Below are 19,410 nucleotides of genomic sequence, written 5' to 3'. Positions count from 1 at the left end.
ATTTTGTGGTCAGTGGCGTTTTTTTCCAAACGCAGCATCCATAGGCTTCTCTATAGGACTTCAAAAACGCCAGAAAAAAAGCATATACAAAATGATACTAAATGAAGAACGGCACAAAAAAATGCTATCTAAAGGAGTTATTCGGGTTCCTAAAGGCTGAAAATGGCATAAATTAACATAAGAAGCGGTACTCACCTATCCGTTCTCCGGGCGATCCAGCGTGATTCTTTACATTCAGGCATCATACGGTATGAATGCTGCAGCCAGTCAGTGGTCATGCGTTTTATTTCTGACATTATACCAGAAATACAATTTGTCAGTGCGGAGCCCTCTGATTGGATCCAGCGTTGTGCAATCATCGCGAGTGCCACCGGATCATCAGCGCTGGATCGCTGGGGGGACAGGACCGATAGGTGAGTACTGATTCTTTTTTTGATTTATGTAAGATTCAGACGTACCCGCATAACCCCTTTAAGAACACCAGTGATGTACTCAATTTACAAGTTCACAGTACAGACCATAAATTAGAAAAATCTTTCTCCACATTACTCTGGCATTCTGCTGGTCTCCTCCCCTTCACTTCTCCCTCTCTTCTCTTCTCTTCTCTTTTTTTCCCTCATTCACTTTGCTGTGTGTATGCAGTAGAGTCATAAAAGAGACAAGGAATAAGGAGCAACTAAAGAAGTAGCTGAACAAACAGAACCAGAGGAGGCTCTAGAGGGAGGGAGCAGACTGTTGTTTGAGCTCCTGGTGCTGCAGTCAGAAGTATTGGATACTAAATCCACTGAATGATCTTCCTTCTAAACAGGGCAGACAGCCTTCCTTCTATTCAGTACCTACTGCCTGACAGATATGCTACCAGGATACTTTATTTATCTTGCGTGGATTATTGGAATGAACTGTAAGTAGAAAACTATCATTTACCATGTCATTGTACTCATGTTATTACAATTTATTAAACTGGAACTTGCATCAGACTGAATGACTAAATATTTAATAAACCAAAAATAAACATAATTGCCAATGTATTTAAAAGATAAATAAAAATGACACTAGTAATACAGCATTGGAATGCATGTGAAGACGTATAGAAGGAGACAATTACATGGATAGAATGGGAGTCGATTTGGAGATTATGTAGTTCATTTGTAGTAGTAATGGGGGTTGTAATGAAGTAGTAATGTCACTGCTATTTTTTTATATGTGTTGTATTTGGAGTAGCATACAGTATGTGTTCGCTGAAATGACAATGTGTCATTTTTATAAAGAAGTTTAAATAATTAGCAATTCTGTCATTATCAGAGAAGAGAAAACGAAACCTACTAATTTTCATTACAGTTTGGCTTTGTGTACTTGCATTGTCCTGACGTGTACATCAGTTGTTTGTCTTTTATAAACCAGTAATCAGAGGCTGCTTTGCTGTATGCAATATGCAAAAAAAAAATGTAAAAAAATTTGCAATGCTGGAAAATCAGCCTTTGAGTAGACGTTTTGGTTTATTTGACACATGGGTGAAAGTAATACTGGACTGACCAAAATGATCTGGTGAAATGTAAAATATGTTGTGTATAACATATATATGTATATTTCATTCGTTAATTCTGTATCATATTTGACCTTATACATTGCTCTCACTTCCACTCCCCTCGTCAACCTTAGTAGTGAAGAGTGAGCCATTTCCAAAATGTTATTCAGATTTATATTTTTCCCTACTTTTTGCTGACATAAAATATTCTTATCTATAAAATTACCACTTTTTTACTCCTACAACCAGTCACAACAGTCAGATGGGGGTCCGACCCCTGTGACCGCCACTGTTGACAAGCAGCTCCAAATCCTAATTCTTGGCTGAAGACTAGGACAAGCACGATCTTATTCACTGGGAGCTTTTCACTACTTCATTTTCGTAGCTTGATGGTTGGCATGAACTTTTAGGGCTTTAGACAGTTTTACATCAGCTATAAATATAAGCCAGAGTAATCAACATAGAACCCAACTGTTTGAATGTGATTTAAATGGTATTAGGACTATATTGAGTCTCCCTTAAGACTGCCAAAATGGTAAATATCAGTCATAATCATGATCTTAAGTTAAACTAACTTTCTAATATAATTATTAAAAATTCTGTAGCCAAACAGGATCTTGGTTATTGTCTTTTCTCTCAATCATTTTGAATCAGTTTTTGCATAGGAACACATCTCCTCCAGATGTATATCATTTATGTATGCTCCAATGTAAGATATTCCTCCTCATATTTTGTTGCCATACACCTCCCTTAATTATAATTAACTTCTATTCCAAAAAGACAATTGTTTCTTGCAGCCAGCCCAAACTTCTGATGTATGAATCATGAAATTGATTATGACCTTCCAAATTACTACATTGGTAAACGAGCATTAATATGATCTATTCATAGATGTATGCAGCTTACCGCAAAGATTGCCAAGCAATGGTTTTATTTCTGAAGGGAGGCGTTCTGTAAATGAGTACATACTATGTAACATCTTACGAAAGTCACTAAGGATTTTTGGGAAATGTTTTTAATCACATTTAAAAAAAAATACAATTAAAAAAATGTTAGGGTATGAGCACACGACCTATTTTTAGACGTAATTCAGGCGTTTTACGCCTCGAATTACGCCTGAAAAGACGGCTCCATTACGTCTGCAAACATCTGCCCATTGCTTGCAATGGGTTTTATGATGTTCTGTTCAGACGAGGTGTAATTTTACGCGTCGCTGTCAAAAGACGGCGTGTAAAAATACACCCGCGTTAAAGAAGTGCAAGACACTTGTTGGGACATTATTGGAGCCATTTTTCATTGACTCCATTGAAAAACAGCTCCAATTACGTCCGTAATGGACGCCGCGAAAAACGCGAGTACTTGCAAAAACGTCTGAAATTCAGGAGCTGTTTTCGCCTGAAAACAGCTCCGTAATTTCAGACGTATTTTGCGTTTGCGTGTGAACATACCTTTATGGTGAAGGAAGGAACAGTAGGGGTATAATTATACAAGGTGAAGGGAAAAGTAAAAGTAAATGTGCTATACAAAGATCACAGGTGTAGCCTCAAAGGAGAAACTAAACAGTAATGCATACAATTCTGTAAGTCCTTGTTCACACAGATTTGATGCAGATTTTTGAAGGTATTTTTTAAGCTAAAACCAGGAAAGAAACCTAAATAAAAGAAATATATAAAGGAAGGACATAGGCCCCATGCACACTACCGTAAAATCGCCCGACGGACACCTTCCTAAATGTCTACGCTAGGGTGTCCGTTCCATAGAAACCCCTCCCAAAAAAATAGGACATGTCCTATTTTTTCATTTTACGGACCGTGCAATATACTTTATAATGGGAGCACGGCTCGTAAAAACACGGTGGTGTTCATGGAGCCTTATAGTGGCTCCTCTCCTGGATCCAATTTTGAGTTTGTCAAATTTGCATCAAATTTGCACTGTGTAAACAAGGCCTAAAAATCCTAAATCCATTGTCACGTTTAGCCATGAGCATATGTACCATGGAGGCAGCTTATGCGGTCACTATGTGGCCCCTAGAGAAAGGACCCAGTCAAGATTAGACATAACCCCTTTGCTGTTGGGTGCCAAATAATTTGGAAAGACTGCCTTCTCCTTGTGTACTACAATTGTAGTAAACAAGGGAAGGGAGTATTGGAAAAGGGTCATGGAATAGGAACTGGAAGGGAAAACATGCACCAGGTCCTTTTATCACGGTTCGCACTACCCAGCACTATGGGGTTGTGCACTTTGTTCTTTGCTATTGAGCCCTCATTCTTCTATGTAGGGCGTTCATGAATGTGAGAAAAATGAGTACCATTTTTAGGAGCATAAAACACTTGTTCATTCTGGGACAATGAGGTATGATGAAGAAGCAACTAGGGGAATGTGTGTAAGGCTGAATTAACACATTGTATTTGTTACAGATTTTGATGCAGATTTTGAACCAATGGCAGAAGTAATTTCAAAAGGAATAGGAAATATAAAGGAAGAACATATATATGTCATCCTCCTGGATCCACTTCTGGCTTTGACTTAAAAATCTTCATCATAATCGGCAACAAACACGCAATATGTGAATCCAGTCTCATGCCCCCTGCAAAAGCTGCGGAGTTTGTTGCATAAATTTAGGCGACTGAAAATCAGTTCCATTCATCTGAATTGGTGTGGTTCTGCATCAAGCACAAAATCTGCAACAAACGCTGCAGTGTGTGAAGGGGGTCTTAGTATTCCTTCACACACAGAATCTTTCTAGCAATTTAAACTGCATCAAAAATCTCTTCTAAAAACGCTAGTGTTATTAAAATGTAACCTGTCTTTTTTTATTGTGTTTTTAGAGGTGTTTTTGGTGGCATGTTTCATTTGGTAGAATTTTATACATGCTTTTTACTGGTGTTTTTGAAGTCCTATAGAGAAGCGTATGGGAGAAACACCTGAATGAAAATACCACACCGAGCGCATGCTGTGTTTGGAATAAAACACCACTGACCACAAAATTGGCTCAAAAACACCACAAACCTAAAACCAGTTGTATGTAATGCATTTTATATTTTACTACAGACCAGAGGTCAGCAACCTATGACACGTGTGCCACCACGGGAACGCAGGACATGTCCCCTGATCCTTTGAAAGCCACATATGTGGCAAGAAACAATAAGTGAGCTTGTCTCTGAGCGGCTGTTACTTTTTCTTACATATCAGTGTGAGCAGATCTTCTCACACATGAATTCCATCCTCAGCCCCTCAGACCACTGTGATGCTTGTGTTCAGATCAGTCACCTCATCTGTACCACAGATGGATCATTTATGCAAAGAAAGTCAGGGACCAGGTTCAAACTGAAATGTAAGTTTAATGAACTGATTAATTGGTTTATGTCAGATACATAAATTGTGGTGACGTTTTTCGGCCGGAATGTCCACTGCGGAGAACTGCGCATAAAGAAAAGAATAATGTCATACTTACGTAGCCATGGCTACGTGTCCCTCTGCCGTCCTGCAGCCTGGCCACCTGAGATAATGTTTCATACCATGTGACCGGTGCAGCCTGTGATTGGCTGCAGCGGTCACATGGGATGAAACGTCATCTCAGGTGGCAGGGCTGGACAAAGAAGCACAGAATTCTGGGTAAGTATAAGATTTTTTGGTTTTTCTGAGTTGCGATATTTGCGGCAGAATTGCAGCTTTTTCGCCCCAAATATCGCAACATCTGTTATTTGTTGCGGGTTTTACCTCCCCATTGAATTCAATGGGGAATACCTACAGGAAAAAACGCACTGCAGTTCAATTTCTGAGCGATTTTTCCGCTCATCATTTACGCAGCGTGTGGATGAGATTTGTTCAAATCTCATCCACTCTGCTGCTACTGCATTATTCAGCTGATTTTCCGCAACGATATCCATTGCAGAAAATCCATGGTATTTACGATACGTGTAAACCCTAAGGGTTTGTTCACACGCTGAGTGAAAAACGTCTGAAAATACGGAGCTGTTTTCAAGGGAAAACAGCTCCTGATTTTCAGACGTTTATTAAGCCACTCACGATTTTCGCTGTGTTTTTCGCTCCAAAAACGTCCCAAGAAGTGAGCTGCAGTTCTTTTTCGCGGCCATTTTTTTACACGGCCGTTTTTCAAAATCAATGGCCAGATGTTTGGAGGCATTCTGCTTACGATTTTTGCGGCCGAAAATAGGCCGTGTGGACATACCCTAACAGTTTGTGTTATATGACTTTATTGTTGCATGGTACACAGTAATTAATCTTTAATTTTATTTTTATTTTTTAAATAAGCATATAATAATCTACCGCATGTGACTGCATCCTAAGCCTGGGTTCCCACACAGCATAAACAGCATGTCCGCATTGGAATTCTGTTACAAAAATTTTGCAGCATTTAGGGCATGGCCAGACATGGCGGAATTGCTCTGGAATTCCGCTGCGGACATATTCTCCATTGGTTTCCACACCTTTTCAGTTATGTTCGTGCTGACGTGGCGGAAAACTCCACTGCGGACCATAGGCTGCGGTGCGGAATTTGGTGTCCGCAACATACACTGGCTGTTGCGGACGTGTAGCGGACTTGTTGCGTAACTTCAATGGAGATTCAAAATTCCGCAATGAAATCCGCAGATGTTATGTGTGTTGTGTTGCGTATTGGTTTTTTCGAACAGGATATTACTTCATTCTGGCTGGACCTATGTATTTCTAGGTCTATAGCCAGACTGAGGCCCCATGCACACGAACGTAAAAACGCCCATAATCACGGGCCGTAATTATGGCACGGGCAGGCCCATAGAAGTCTATGGGGCTCCCGTAATTACGGGTGACTACGTGAGTGCACCCGTAATTACGGGAGCATTGCTAGGCGACGTCAGGAGATAGTCACTGTCCAGGGTGCTGAAAGAGTTAAACGATCGGCAGTAACTGTTTCAGCACCCTGGACAGTGACTACCGATCACAATATAGATCAACGTGTAAAAAAAATAAAAGTTCATACTTACCGAGAACTCCCTGCTTCATCCTCCAGTCCGGCCTCCCGGGATGACGTTTCAGTCCAAGTGACGGCTGCAGCCAATCACAGACCAATCATAGGCTGCAGCGGTCACATGGACTGCCGCGTCATCCAGGGAGGTCGGGCTGGTTGTCAAAAGAGGGACGCGTCACCAAGGAAACGGCCGGGTAAGTATGAATTTCTTTTACTTTTACTAGGGAAAGGGCTGTCCCTTCTCTCTATCCTGCACTGATAGAGAGAAGGGTAGTACTCTTCACCTGAATACGCAACAACTAATCCGTATCAATTTCCTGCACATTTTAGGCAAAGCCGAAACAGAATCTGCAACGCAGATTATGTGCGGCATTGATGCGGACAGTGTCGGCAGAAATACGCCACGTCTGGCATGCCTTACAGTAGCAAATATAAGTAATTAAGATTTAGCAAATCTCAGCCACACGGTGTAAAAAAAAAACGCCAAAAAGTCATGCGGAAAGTGTTCTTCAGTGCGACTTTCAAGTCTTTCTGGAGATGCTGCGTTTTTGGTCCATAGGCTTGAATGGGGAGCATAAATTCTACAACAGTTTAGTTTTGTTGTGGTTTGTACAGCGTTTACGCAGTAAAAACCGCTGGAAATCTGCAGGTGCATATACTCTTTGCTATAATCAATGTTCGACACTAAATCCGCTGCTCAAATAAATGCAGCAGTTCTGCAGCAATATGCGCAGTAAAAATAAGTATGTTCCTACACAAGACAGAAAATCTGCAGCAAAATCTAAAAAAAGCTGATAAATCTGTCACAGAAATCCGCAGCAGTGCGTTTTTGCTGCGCAAATACAGTGTTTTTTTTGTAGCAGTTTTACCTGCGCATTTAACATTATTTATTATTTATATCAAAGTATATATGCACCTGCGGATTTCCAACGTTTTTTTACTGCATTTCCATTGCATAAACGATGTTTAAACTGCAACTAAACAAATCTGCATAGAACCGCAGCATAAATTAATATTCTGTGGAATTTAAAGTCGCACCACAGAAACGTTTCACATACCTTTTCTGTTTTTTTATGCAGCGTTTGTCTGGGATTTGCTAAATCTCATTCACTTGCAAATATAAATGCTACAGAATTTTCACATAGAATTCCATTGCATATTCCTAAGGCCGGCTTTACACGAGCGTGTGCGTTTTGCGATGATGATGCAGGCCATGTGACATATGGGATGAAATGTCATCCCAAGAGGCTGGTTTGCAGGAAGAAGGAGAGAGTTCTGGGTAAGTATGATTTTTTTCGATGAGTTGCGGCGGAATCGCTGCAATTATGACGAAAAAGTCACAACACTTGGCTTTCTGTTGCGGATTTTGCATCCCTATTGAATTCAATGGGGAAAACCCGCAACAGAAAATCAACAAAAACGCAGCATAATTGGACATGCTGCGGAATTAAATTCAGGTCAATTTATTAACGTTTATTCTGCGGTTTTTTTCCGCAGCATGGGCGTGAGATTTTCTAAATCTCATCCACTTTTCTGCTACTGTAAATGCTGTGGAATTTCCGCACACAATTCCGTTTCGGAAACTCCGCAGCATTTACGCTACTTGGGAACCCGGCCTAAGGGTATGTTTCCAGATTAAGGATTTGCAATAGGCCACAGCAAAATTTGCAGTTCGATGGAGCTAATCTGTAGTTGTTTAGCACAGAATCCCTGTGAATAATGAGCATGCTGTGGATTATGAAATCTTCAATGCAGTCTCTATTCTACATGGATTTATTCCAGAGCATGTGACTATTACATAAAAAAAACTCTATTCACATGAATTTCTAACGGATTCTGTTCAGACAGAAGCTGAATCTGCACGTAAATCTGGATAGAATCTAGAGAATGTGATCATGACCTAACATTAGTACACCGAATAGCAATGTGGAAAAAAGGACTTTGTGTGCTAGAAAAAAAAATCTCTATGTGAGTAGTAAAGGGGATGACTTTAATACTATTGCCCTAGAAACATGTGGGGTATAATCAACAAATAAAATCATTCTCCCATATGGGTTGGGAGGAAATGCATAAATTGTTTCCATCTCTTTAGGAAACATCTCACGGGGTGTTCCTTAGCAGTGATGCTTCCGTTCAATCCAACATATAAATGATCTAATGGGATGAAATGTAGACAACTATGAATTTGCCTCTTCTAAGCTGAGTTCACACGGGCGGATACGCTGCGTAAAAGCACGCAACTTATCCGCCCTGTGCGCCGCAGGGAATTCTGGGCGAAAAACCGCACCAAACTGTGGTGCAGTTTTTCGCCAAGAATGACCGCTGTGAAAAACTGCAGTACTCAGCCGGCCTGCTAGTAGACTGGCCTTCTGAGATGACAGTATACGTTTTTTGCAAGATGCATTTGTATGGAAATCGCGGCAAACTTCGGAATGCCCTACAGTTGAATAAAAGGTACATTAACGTATAACAGCCGACAGAGGCCAAAAGGACACTCTAGATTGCCAGAGTATTTCCACATAACTTCCTATATTTTGATGAAGTTGATGAATTTGATGAAGTGGGACAGTGGAAAAGTTCCAAGAAGACAATAATACAATTTACATAAATTTGGCCTTGCATGTTGAATTCCCATACTTCATTGTAATGGATGTGTCAGATAGCGCAACACCATGGTTTCCTGAAATATTGGTGTGTGGTCACTGTGGAAAACGTGGTTTTTGTTCTTTGCATTCTGCTATAAATTAGAAAGTGGAGTACCTAATCTCAATCTAATTCATTTTATTGTGTTTTCATTTATCAGACACAAACCTATTATACTTTGTGATTATTGCTTAGGGTCTAATGGCTTACGAAATGTAGCCCGAGTAATTTTGATAATGGCCAAATCTGATACACTTTAAACACTGCTGACAGGGCTACAATTAAACATTCTGCATTTACAATGATTTACAATAATATTAATGAAAACTATGTTCTGGTATTGCAGATACTTTTCTGTATATTTAAGTTTCTTTTTGGATATTGATAAAATATTTATAATTTAGGTCACTGTTTAATTAAAACATTTTTTTAATACAAAGAAGTCAAAAAGGAAATAAATATTGAGACTGAGGTTAAGTTCACACTACCATTGTCCCCCGTTTAGGTCTGTTCCGTCAGACGAAGCGACGACCAAAAATCCAAACGGAAAGCATTGTTTCTGTTTGAATTACCATTTATTTCAATGGTAATTCTCTTGTTTCAGTTGGATTCAGTTTGCCTCCGTTCAATAGGTTTCCCTTTTTTTCACGGAAGCAAAAGTGCAGTCTGCAGCACTTTTGCTTCCATGAAAAAAAAACGGAAACCGAGCGAACACGGAATCCAACTGAAACAAAATAATTACCATTGAAATCAATGGTAATTCAAACGGAAGCAATGTTTTCCGTTTGGATATTTGGTTGTCTCCTCCTCTGATGGAGGAGACCTAAACGGGAGACAACGGTAGTGTAAACTTAGCCTAACCTGCTCTACAGACAAGTTCACAACATTGTATTATTAACTGACAGTTTTCTCCATGTACAGTACATCTAGCAGTAGATGAATACCTAGGGAGGTCATAAGATTGGTGTAAATTAAGTTCCTATCAGGTTTAAGAAGAATTGAGTTTTAATAAGTAATAGTAATAGTAAGAGGGAATTAAATTTGTAAAGTCTTTAATAAAGACATTATGGAAAAAACATTAAAATGAAATCTGTAAGATATACATGAAGAAAAGAATGATTATGAAGAACTGAAAGGAACATCAACTAATACATAATACCAATAATAGTAAAAACTCTAAAATAATTATTACAAATACAAAAAAATAACGCAATAATAAACACAATATATAAAAAAAAACTCAGAGATAAGGATGCTGAGCCAAATTTATTCCAGTGCCTCTTATTTAATAAATACCATAGATGCTATTGATTTCATAAAAAAATATAGATAAGGCTCTATAGAGAGCCTTGTGCACATAGCCTGTATGGTGGTACATGTGGTCCCAATATAGTATGCAGTCGCCTGGGGACTTGATACAGCATTGTTTTACAGGCAAAGGCGTAGCTAGCAGAGGGGCAGAGGGGCGGTGGCCCTGGCCCACTGAGATGCTGGGGCCCAGGGTCGTTCTCAGCTATAAGGGCATTATACTGTGTGTGGGCCACTGAGGGGTTAGTATGCTGTGTGGGGGGTCCACTGGGTTGGGGCCCACTCAGATGTTTTTCGCCTTCCCCCCCTCCCCCGTGCTAAACTCCTAGCTACGCCTCTGATTACACGGTTTGCAGTTAGAGGACTGACTTGAAGGAGCAGCTAAGTGGCAAAAACCTGTTTAAAACAGGAAACTAAAGTGAGAGTGGGAGCTTGAGGGTGTGCATTGATCTCAAGTGTGCAGTATCTTAAGTGTGACTTATGATTCAGTGACTTTAGGTTTAGTCACCATAGTAGAAATTGTTATTAGTGGTATTTAGTTGTATTAAATTTTTTTCCCCAAGTTGTTCTTTCGGTGCGGTATATTCATTTTTATATCCACATTATACACAAGGAACTCCATTGGTGCCAATCCTACCCATTGTACATCCTGTGTAGAGATGAGCGAACTTATCAAAAGTTCGGTTCGGCTAGTTCGCCGAATTTCACAAAAAAGTTCGGTTCGGACCGAACTAGTTCTGACTGAACCTGTCACTTACGTGCGCCGAGCATGCTACTGTCCAGGGTGCTGATAGAGTTAATGGGCTGCACTAACTCTTTCAGCAACCTTCACAGTACATGCTCGGCGCGCGGAAAATACTATTTAAATGTAATAAAAAAATAAAAATTATACGTTCGTACTTACTTTCCTCCTGTCCGGCCTCCAGCGATGACGTTTCATCCCTTTCGCCGCTGCAGCCAATCACAGGCTGTAGTGGAGGTCACGCACGTCAGGATGACGCTTCATCCCACGTGACCGCCTCTGCAGCCAATCACAGGCTGCAGCGGCGACATGGATGAAACGTCATCGCTGGAGGCCGGACAGGAGGAAAGTAAGTATGAACGTATTATTATTATTTTTTGGCATGTATGTATGTTGTCATGTATGTATGTATGTATGTATATCTGTGCATGTATGTTGGCATGTATGTATATATGTGCATGTTTGTATGTATATTTGCATGTATATATTTGCATGTATGTATGTATGTTTGCATGTGTGTATGTTTGCATGTATGTATTTTTGCATGTATGTTGTCATGTATGTATGTATGTATGTATGTTGTCATGTATGTATGTATATATGTGCATGTGTGTATGTATATTTGTATGTATGTATGTTTGCATGTATGTGTGTTTGCATGAATGTATGTTTGCATGTATGTATGCATGTTTGTATGTATATTTGCATGTGTATATATATATATATATATATGTATGTATGTATGTATGTATGTTGTCATGTATGTATATATGTGCATGTATGTTGGCATGTATGTTGGCATGTATGTATACATGTGCATGTTTGTATGTATATTTGCATGTATATATGTTTGCATGTGTGTATGTATGTTTGCATGTATGTATGTTGTCATGTATGTTTGTATGTATGTTGTCATGTATGTATGTATATATGTGCATGTATGTATGTTTGCATGTTTTTATTTTTGCATGTATGTTTGCATGTATGTTTATATATATGTGCATGTATGTAATTATGTTTGCATGTATTTATGTTTGCATGTATATTTGTGCATGCTTGTATATATGTATGTATGTATCTTTGCATGTTTGTTTGTATGTATGTATGTTTTCATGTGTGTGTGTATGCATGTATGTATGATAGTTTGCATGTATATATGTGTGTATGTTTGCATGTATGTATATTTGCATGTATATATGTGCATGCTTGTATGTATGTATGTATGTTTGTATATATGTATGTATGTTTGTATGTATGTATGTTTGTATATATGTATGTATGGCCATGTATGATACTGTCTGCTGGCGCCCTGTATCTAAGTCAACTTCGCGGCAGGCTTCTATACATGGTATAACAGTCAGTATCACACATTAAACTGAATCTAAGCCTACGACATGTTTTATTTCATTTTTTTTTTTTTTTACAGGTTTGTTGTTTGGACTACGTCGGTTTCGAGGACTACTTAGATGACGTTTTTTTTTTTTACAATAAAATGGTTAATGAGGGTTGTGTTGGGGGTGCTTTATTTCAATAAAATATTTTATCTATATCTTTGTCTTTTTCTTTTCAAATTTTATTACTACCACTTTAGTAATGGCCGCTGTCTGAGTGACAACATCCATTACTAAGGCGAGGCTTAGTGTTAGCCGGTGCAGAGGCTAACACTAACCACCATTATTACCCCGGTACCCACCACCACCAGGGGTGCCGGGAAGAGCCAGGAACGATCCAGTACCCGACCATCTGTTGTGATGGTCGGGCTCTGGGGCGGCCGCAGGCTGGTATTATGAGGCTGGGAAGGGCCAAAAACAGTGGACCTTCCCACCCTTGTAATGCTAGGCTGCTGCTGCTGTGTTGTATCTGGCTGGTTATAAAAGTGGGGGGGACCCCACGTCATTTTTTTTAAATTATTTATTTATTTACATTTTTTTTTTTAAAAAGACATGGGGTTCCACCCAATTTATCATAACCAGCCACATACAACACAGTGTTATTAGCCTGGGAATGGACAAAACCAGTGGCCCTTCCCACCAATGTAATGCCAGACTGCTGCGGCCTTGTATATGGCTGGTTATTAAAAATGTGGGGGACCCGTCTATTGCTAAATTTGTTAAATTCAAAAAAAAAAACGACGTGGGGGTCCCCCCCATTTTTATAACCAGCCCGATACAACACAGCAGCAGCAGCCTAGCATTACAAGGGTGGGAAGGTCCACTGATTTTGGCCCTTCCCAGCCTCATAATATCAGCCTACGGCCGCCCCAGTACCCGACCATCACAACAGATGGTCGGGTACTGGATCGTACCAAGCTCTTCCCGGCACCCCTGGTGGTGGTGGGTACCGGGGTAATAATGGGTGGTTAGTGCTAGCCTCTGCACCGGCTAACACTAAGTACCGCCTTAATAATGGACGCTGTCAATCAGCCAACTGCCATTATCTAGGCACTAATAAAGTTTAAAAAAAAACACAAAGACAATTCTTTTTTTATTGAAATAAGAAATCCCCAACAAAACCCTCGTTAACCATTTTATTAAAATTTGAAAAAACGTAGATCTACGCAGTAGTCCAACGAATCGAAGATGTAGTCCAATCGGTACATCAAAATCTGCAACAACATAAAAAAACAGTTATCAATGTGAACAATACCAATACTTCTACTCACCTACACACATATATACACGCACACACAAACAAACAACCATACACAGACACACACATATATACACAAACACAACAAGATATACACACACACACACACACACATAAACAGACAAACACACACATATACACGAACTCACACATACAAACAAAAACACACACATATCCAAACACACACACACACAGTTATACACACATACACGAACACATATACACAAACACATATACAAACAAAAACACACATACCCAAACACACATATACACAAACACATATACACAAACACACCCATATATACACACAAACACACACCCATATACACACATATACATAAACACACACATATACAAAAACACACACAAACATCTACACACAAACACACCCATATATACACACACATAAACACAAACACACATATAAAAACAAAAACAGACAAAGTCACATACCCAAACACACATATATACACAAACACACACATACACAAACACGGTTTCTTTTAAATGCTGCTGGGGAACCCGCTCGATCCACTATATAAGGCTGCGCTACAGTGCAGCATTTAAAAGAAACAGGATCCTGACCTGTCCATAGAGTTTAAGGCAGCACAGAGTATTTCAGGAGATGAGCGTGCAGATTCAGTGTTGCTGTGAACTCTGCTCTTACCATTACGTAGCTCTCAGTCTGTTACCTCTCCTCCACTCCTGTCCTCCAGAACACCTTCACATGATTGGCAAGTCACCACGTAATGGTAAGAGCAGAGTTCACAGCAGCACAGAGTATTTCAGGAGATGAGCGTGCGGATCTTGTGCGGGGTGGTAACTTGCCAATCATGTGAAGGTGTTATTGAGGACAGGAGTGGAGGAGAGGTAACAGACTGAGCTACGTAATGGTAAGAGCAGAGTTCTTACGAGTCGTAATTACGAGCACGGCCCGTAAAATAAAAAAATAGAACATGTTCTATCTTTTTAACGGCACGGGCACCTTCCCGTGAGAAAACGGGAAGGTACCCGTGGCTAACAGAAGTCTATGGGCCCGCTATTTCGGGTCGTAATTACGACCCGTGATAACGGGTGTTTTTATGGTCGTGTGCATGAGGCCCCGTAATGACGGGTGGCTACATGTGTGCACCCGTCATTACGGCAGCGTTGCTAGGCGACGTCAGTAAGGGTATGTGCACACACACTAATTACGTCCATATTTATGTACGATGCTAGGAGTCCCTGCCTCTCCGTGGAACTACTGTCCCGTACTGAAAACATGATTACAGTACGGGACAGTTGTCCTGCAGAGAGGCAGGGACTCCTAGCATTGTACATAACTATGATGCTAGGAGCCCGGCTCCCTGCACTGTGTTCGGTCCGGTACGTGCGGCCGAAATACGTCCGTCAATTACGGACGTAATTAGTGTGTGTGCACATACCCTAAATAGTCACTGTCCAGGGTGCTGAAAGAGTTAACTGATCGGCAGTAACTGTTTCAGTACCCTGGACAGTGACTACCGATCACAGTACCTGTAAAAAAAAAGACGTTCATACTTACCGGGAACTCCCTGCTTCCTCCAGTCCGGTCTCCTGGCCGTTGCCTTGGTGACGCGTCCCTCTCGACATCCGGCCCGACATTCCTTGATGACGATGCAGCCCATGTGAGCGCTGCAGCCAATCACAGGCTGCCGCGGCCTCTGCAGCCAATCACAGGCTGCAGAGGCCTCTGCAGCCAATTACAGGCTGCCGCATCAGAAAAGGTCGGACTGGAGGAAGAAGAGGGACAACGACCGGGTACGTATGAAATGCTTTTTATTTTATTTTTAATCAGCAGCCTCTTTTCTCTATCAGTGATTGATAGAGATAAGTGGCTGCCGATTTGTATAATGTTTTTACCGGGTTCGGTCAAAACGGGTTCGGCCGAACCCGGTGAAGTTCGGATTCGCTGCGAACCGAACTTTTCCGGAAGTTCGGACCGAAACCGGGTTCGGTTGTCCCGGTTCGCTCATCTCTAATCCTGTGCCATGTATGCTCTCCTTGACCAGCCATTTGAGGGACCATACTGCTGTGCAGAGTGTGTGAGAATTGCCCACCTGTAAGCCCAGATTCTGGATCTAAATTAGAAATTTTCAACACTAAAGGCAACCAACAAACTGGCGAGGAGTTTGCTGCTCACTGAGGCAGATTGGGGAGATGATGGAAGAATAGAGGTTTCAACTGTTAAAGCAGCTAGCTAGGTAAGAGTTAGAAGGAGGGGTAGAAGGTGAAATGTCAGAGAGACAGTAATGGGAGGGAGTAGGTATACAGTGCACACAGGTCCTGGTAGTGGGGTATTCAATTTAACAAAAATGTAAAACATGTTCCACAGGACCAAATAATGAATAGTAGATTGCTAACAAACAGACAGAAACCTGCAGGTCCAGCAAAGGAAACAGGTTTTTGACAATAATAAAATACAATTATCTTAGTTATCAACTGGTGCAGAACCAAACAAGAGAGAGGGGGACATTTTAGACATATTTTTAACCAATAGACAGGAGGACTGATCCATTTTGTGATTTTTCATTCTCGTTTTTCACTCCCCGCCTTCCAAGGGCCATAACTTTTTTATTTTTCCGTCAAAAGAGTGGTGTGAGGGCTTATTTTTTGCGGGAAGAGTTGCAGTTTCTATTGGTACCATATAATATATTGGGAAAATGAAAAAAATATATTTGCGGGCTGAAATTGGAAAAAACTGCAATTTCTCCATTGTTTTTTAATGTATCTAATTATGGCTTTTCCATGCGGTAAAAATGACAACTAAACGTTATTCTGTGGCTGAATATTTTAGTTATACAAAATGTATATATTTTTTTTATATTTTACTACTTTAAAAAAACAACAACTTTTTGTTTAAAAAAATTGTTTTGTTTCACCACATTTTGAGAGCCATAACATTTTTATTTTTTCGTGGATTGAGCGGTGTGAGGGCTTATTTTTTGCGGGACCATTTTTTTGGTACACAAAACGTTTTGATCACTTTTTATTAAATTTTTTTTTTAGAGCTAAGTTGATCAAAAACAGCTATTTTTTAGTTTTCAACTTTTTTACGGCATTCACCGTGCGCTTTAAATAATCCTATATTGTTATAGTTCAGACTTTTACGGACGCAGCAATACCAATTTTGTTTACTTTTGACATTACTTTAGAGGAAAAATGGGAAAAGGGGGTTTTTTGAATTTTTTTATATTTTATTATTTTTTCTCACTATTAAAAACTTTATTTCACTTTATTTACACATTCTATTAGTCCCCCTAGGGAACTTGAACCAGCGATCGTAAGATACATAGTAAAAGAGAATGCACAACACGACTCCAACTCTAGATAAGGCTCAGGAACAAACATAGCACGGGATACAGGTAGCAGGGCACGGGTACACTAGGAACAGAATACGACTAAGGGACCATTTTCTAAGACTAACATGGGAATACACAACAATGCTGAGGCAAGGTGTGAAAGGGCAGGGCCCTCTTTATAGTCCAGGGTGGTCTGGGGATAATTACTAATTATTTGCATGTGCGCGCGCTGACCCTTTTAAGGCCGGGAACGAGTGTGCACGCGCACCCTAGCGGACATTACAGGGGAGAGCGGTCGCATAAGCTGGTGTCTCCGAGGAGGGAGACGTCGGCAGGAGGAGGGGGTCTGCGGTTGCGGCCATTAGCAGGTACAGAGAGGCAGCGGCAGCTACAATTATCTTCTCTTTGGGTCTATAGGTTTCTCAATTGGTTTCTGTGACAGTGTCCATCGATCTTGTTGTTGGTCATCATCTTATTCCCTTCATCTTTTTCAAATAGTTTAAGCTATAAATAGTTGATGGGGCCAATGAACTTTATATTTCACTGCGACTTACCACTGTAGCATAGTTTTTAACAGGAGAATTAATGTGTCAGCAATAGAAACATAGAATAGGTTTTTTGGAAGCATATATAAGTGCTTTTCTCTATATATAGTGGCATTTAAAAACATGATAGAAAAATGTTTATAGGATAACATTAGGATAACAACTGTTGTGTAGCTCTGACTGTTGAAGATTTCTTATTGCCAAGTGTTGTCACTAGGAGGTTACTATGGCTTTAAATATTTATGGTGAAAGTGATTTGTAGTGTGTCTTCGTCTTACGAATGCAGGTGCTTTTCATTCCCTTTTCCCTGTGTTTCTTTCAATGATAACGGAACAGATTAGATACTTTTATAGAGATACAATAAGTTTATATTCACACCATGTTTGTGTCTAGATATATTTTTTTTATTAAGCATATAAGGACATAATTGTGTACCATCTGTATATATTTTTTTTATGGATCCACATTCATTTGACAAATGCGCCAAGAGTCGTTTTTGAGTGCCATAAGTTGAACAACCACTGATCAGTAAGTTATGGAAGATAATAGTAATATCATATAAGGTGGGAGGTAGGAAAACGGATGTAAAAACAGCAACAGACACTTTTGAAAACCAACATCTTTGTTTATGAATAAAGAAAAGCTATTGCAAGTTATTTATGGATAATTTTCAGCGGACCATAAACTTGGCGGCTATCCGTATTATTCTTATAAGGGTTTATTCACAATGGCAATTTACCACTCCTTTTTGCTTTAGTGCAGTGAAAGGATGATATGCTTCTATGGGAAGATTTATGCTTTTGCTCTCAGTGACCCATTTGTATTTTTTTTTACTAAGGGAAAAAAATATAATGAAAAATTAACCAGTGAGACTCCAGTGTGAATGAGGCCAAACAAAATTAGGATTATAGTTATATATTTTCAAGATATTAAGTAACCATCAACTTTATTTGGTGGCACTAAATTTTTAGACTAAATAAATGTGTTTGGTCTAAATTTTTTTTATAAATAAACAGTATTACCTATGAAGATTATATGACTTGGTGCAATATGGTCTAGTCATGTTCACAGAGTACAGGTCAGAGAAATTAGTTTGGAGTCCAGGAGAGGAGTTAGGGTATGTTCACACGCTTAGCAAAAAATGCCTTAAAACACTTCCTGATTGTTAGCCATTTTTTTTTAGCAACTCCAGTTTTTCACTGTGTTTTTTACGGCTGTTTTTGGAGCTGTTTTTCTATAGAGTCAATGAAAAACGGCTCAAGAAGTGACATGCACTTCTTTTTCGCGAGCGTTTGTTTACGCTACCTTTTTTCAAAATGGCCGTGTAAAAAAATACCCCGTCGGAGCAGAATGCAGTTTTTCCCATTGAAATGAATGGGCAGATGTTTGGAGGCGTTCTGCTTCCGATTTTTTTGCCCGTGTTTTTATTTTTTGCCGTTCACAGCCTGAAAAACGTACGAAAGTAAGCCGTGTGAACATACCCTAAGGGTTGTATTGTTCTTTTGTTCAGCTCACAAAAGTTTGTATAGATCAGGGGTAGGCAATCTTAGAGAGTGCAGTTGATGCGATAGGGAGAGCAGGAGCTGAGGCGGTAGAGTGCAGCTACCAAGCTGACAAGCAGCAGGGCGGCAAAGCTGTCAGCTGTCATGGAAACGGCAATCGTGCGCCATGTTGCCGATGCCCTGACATGGAGGGGCAAGGGGAAACCT

The 19,410-nt window shown here is 40.0% G+C and overlaps 1 protein-coding gene across 1 annotated transcript in view; it reads left to right on the top strand.

Annotated features, from left to right (window-relative positions):
- The first annotated feature begins 711 nt into the window (after positions 1 to 711).
- RXFP1 (relaxin family peptide receptor 1) overlaps positions 712 to 19,410 on the top strand; it is a 341,714-nt gene continuing 323,015 nt past the window's right edge. The window contains exon 1 of the mRNA XM_075849676.1: positions 712 to 901. Within this exon, the coding sequence (XP_075705791.1) occupies positions 853 to 901 (49 nt within the window). The 5' untranslated portion in view covers positions 712 to 852. The remainder of the gene's footprint in view (positions 902 to 19,410) is intronic.

The sequence above is a fragment of the Rhinoderma darwinii genome, chromosome 1 (genome assembly GCF_050947455.1).
Source record: "Rhinoderma darwinii isolate aRhiDar2 chromosome 1, aRhiDar2.hap1, whole genome shotgun sequence".
Taxonomy (NCBI): domain Eukaryota; kingdom Metazoa; phylum Chordata; class Amphibia; order Anura; family Rhinodermatidae; genus Rhinoderma; species Rhinoderma darwinii.
Note: the sequence above shows the minus strand (reverse complement) of the source record. Positions and strands in the feature narration are given on the sequence as shown.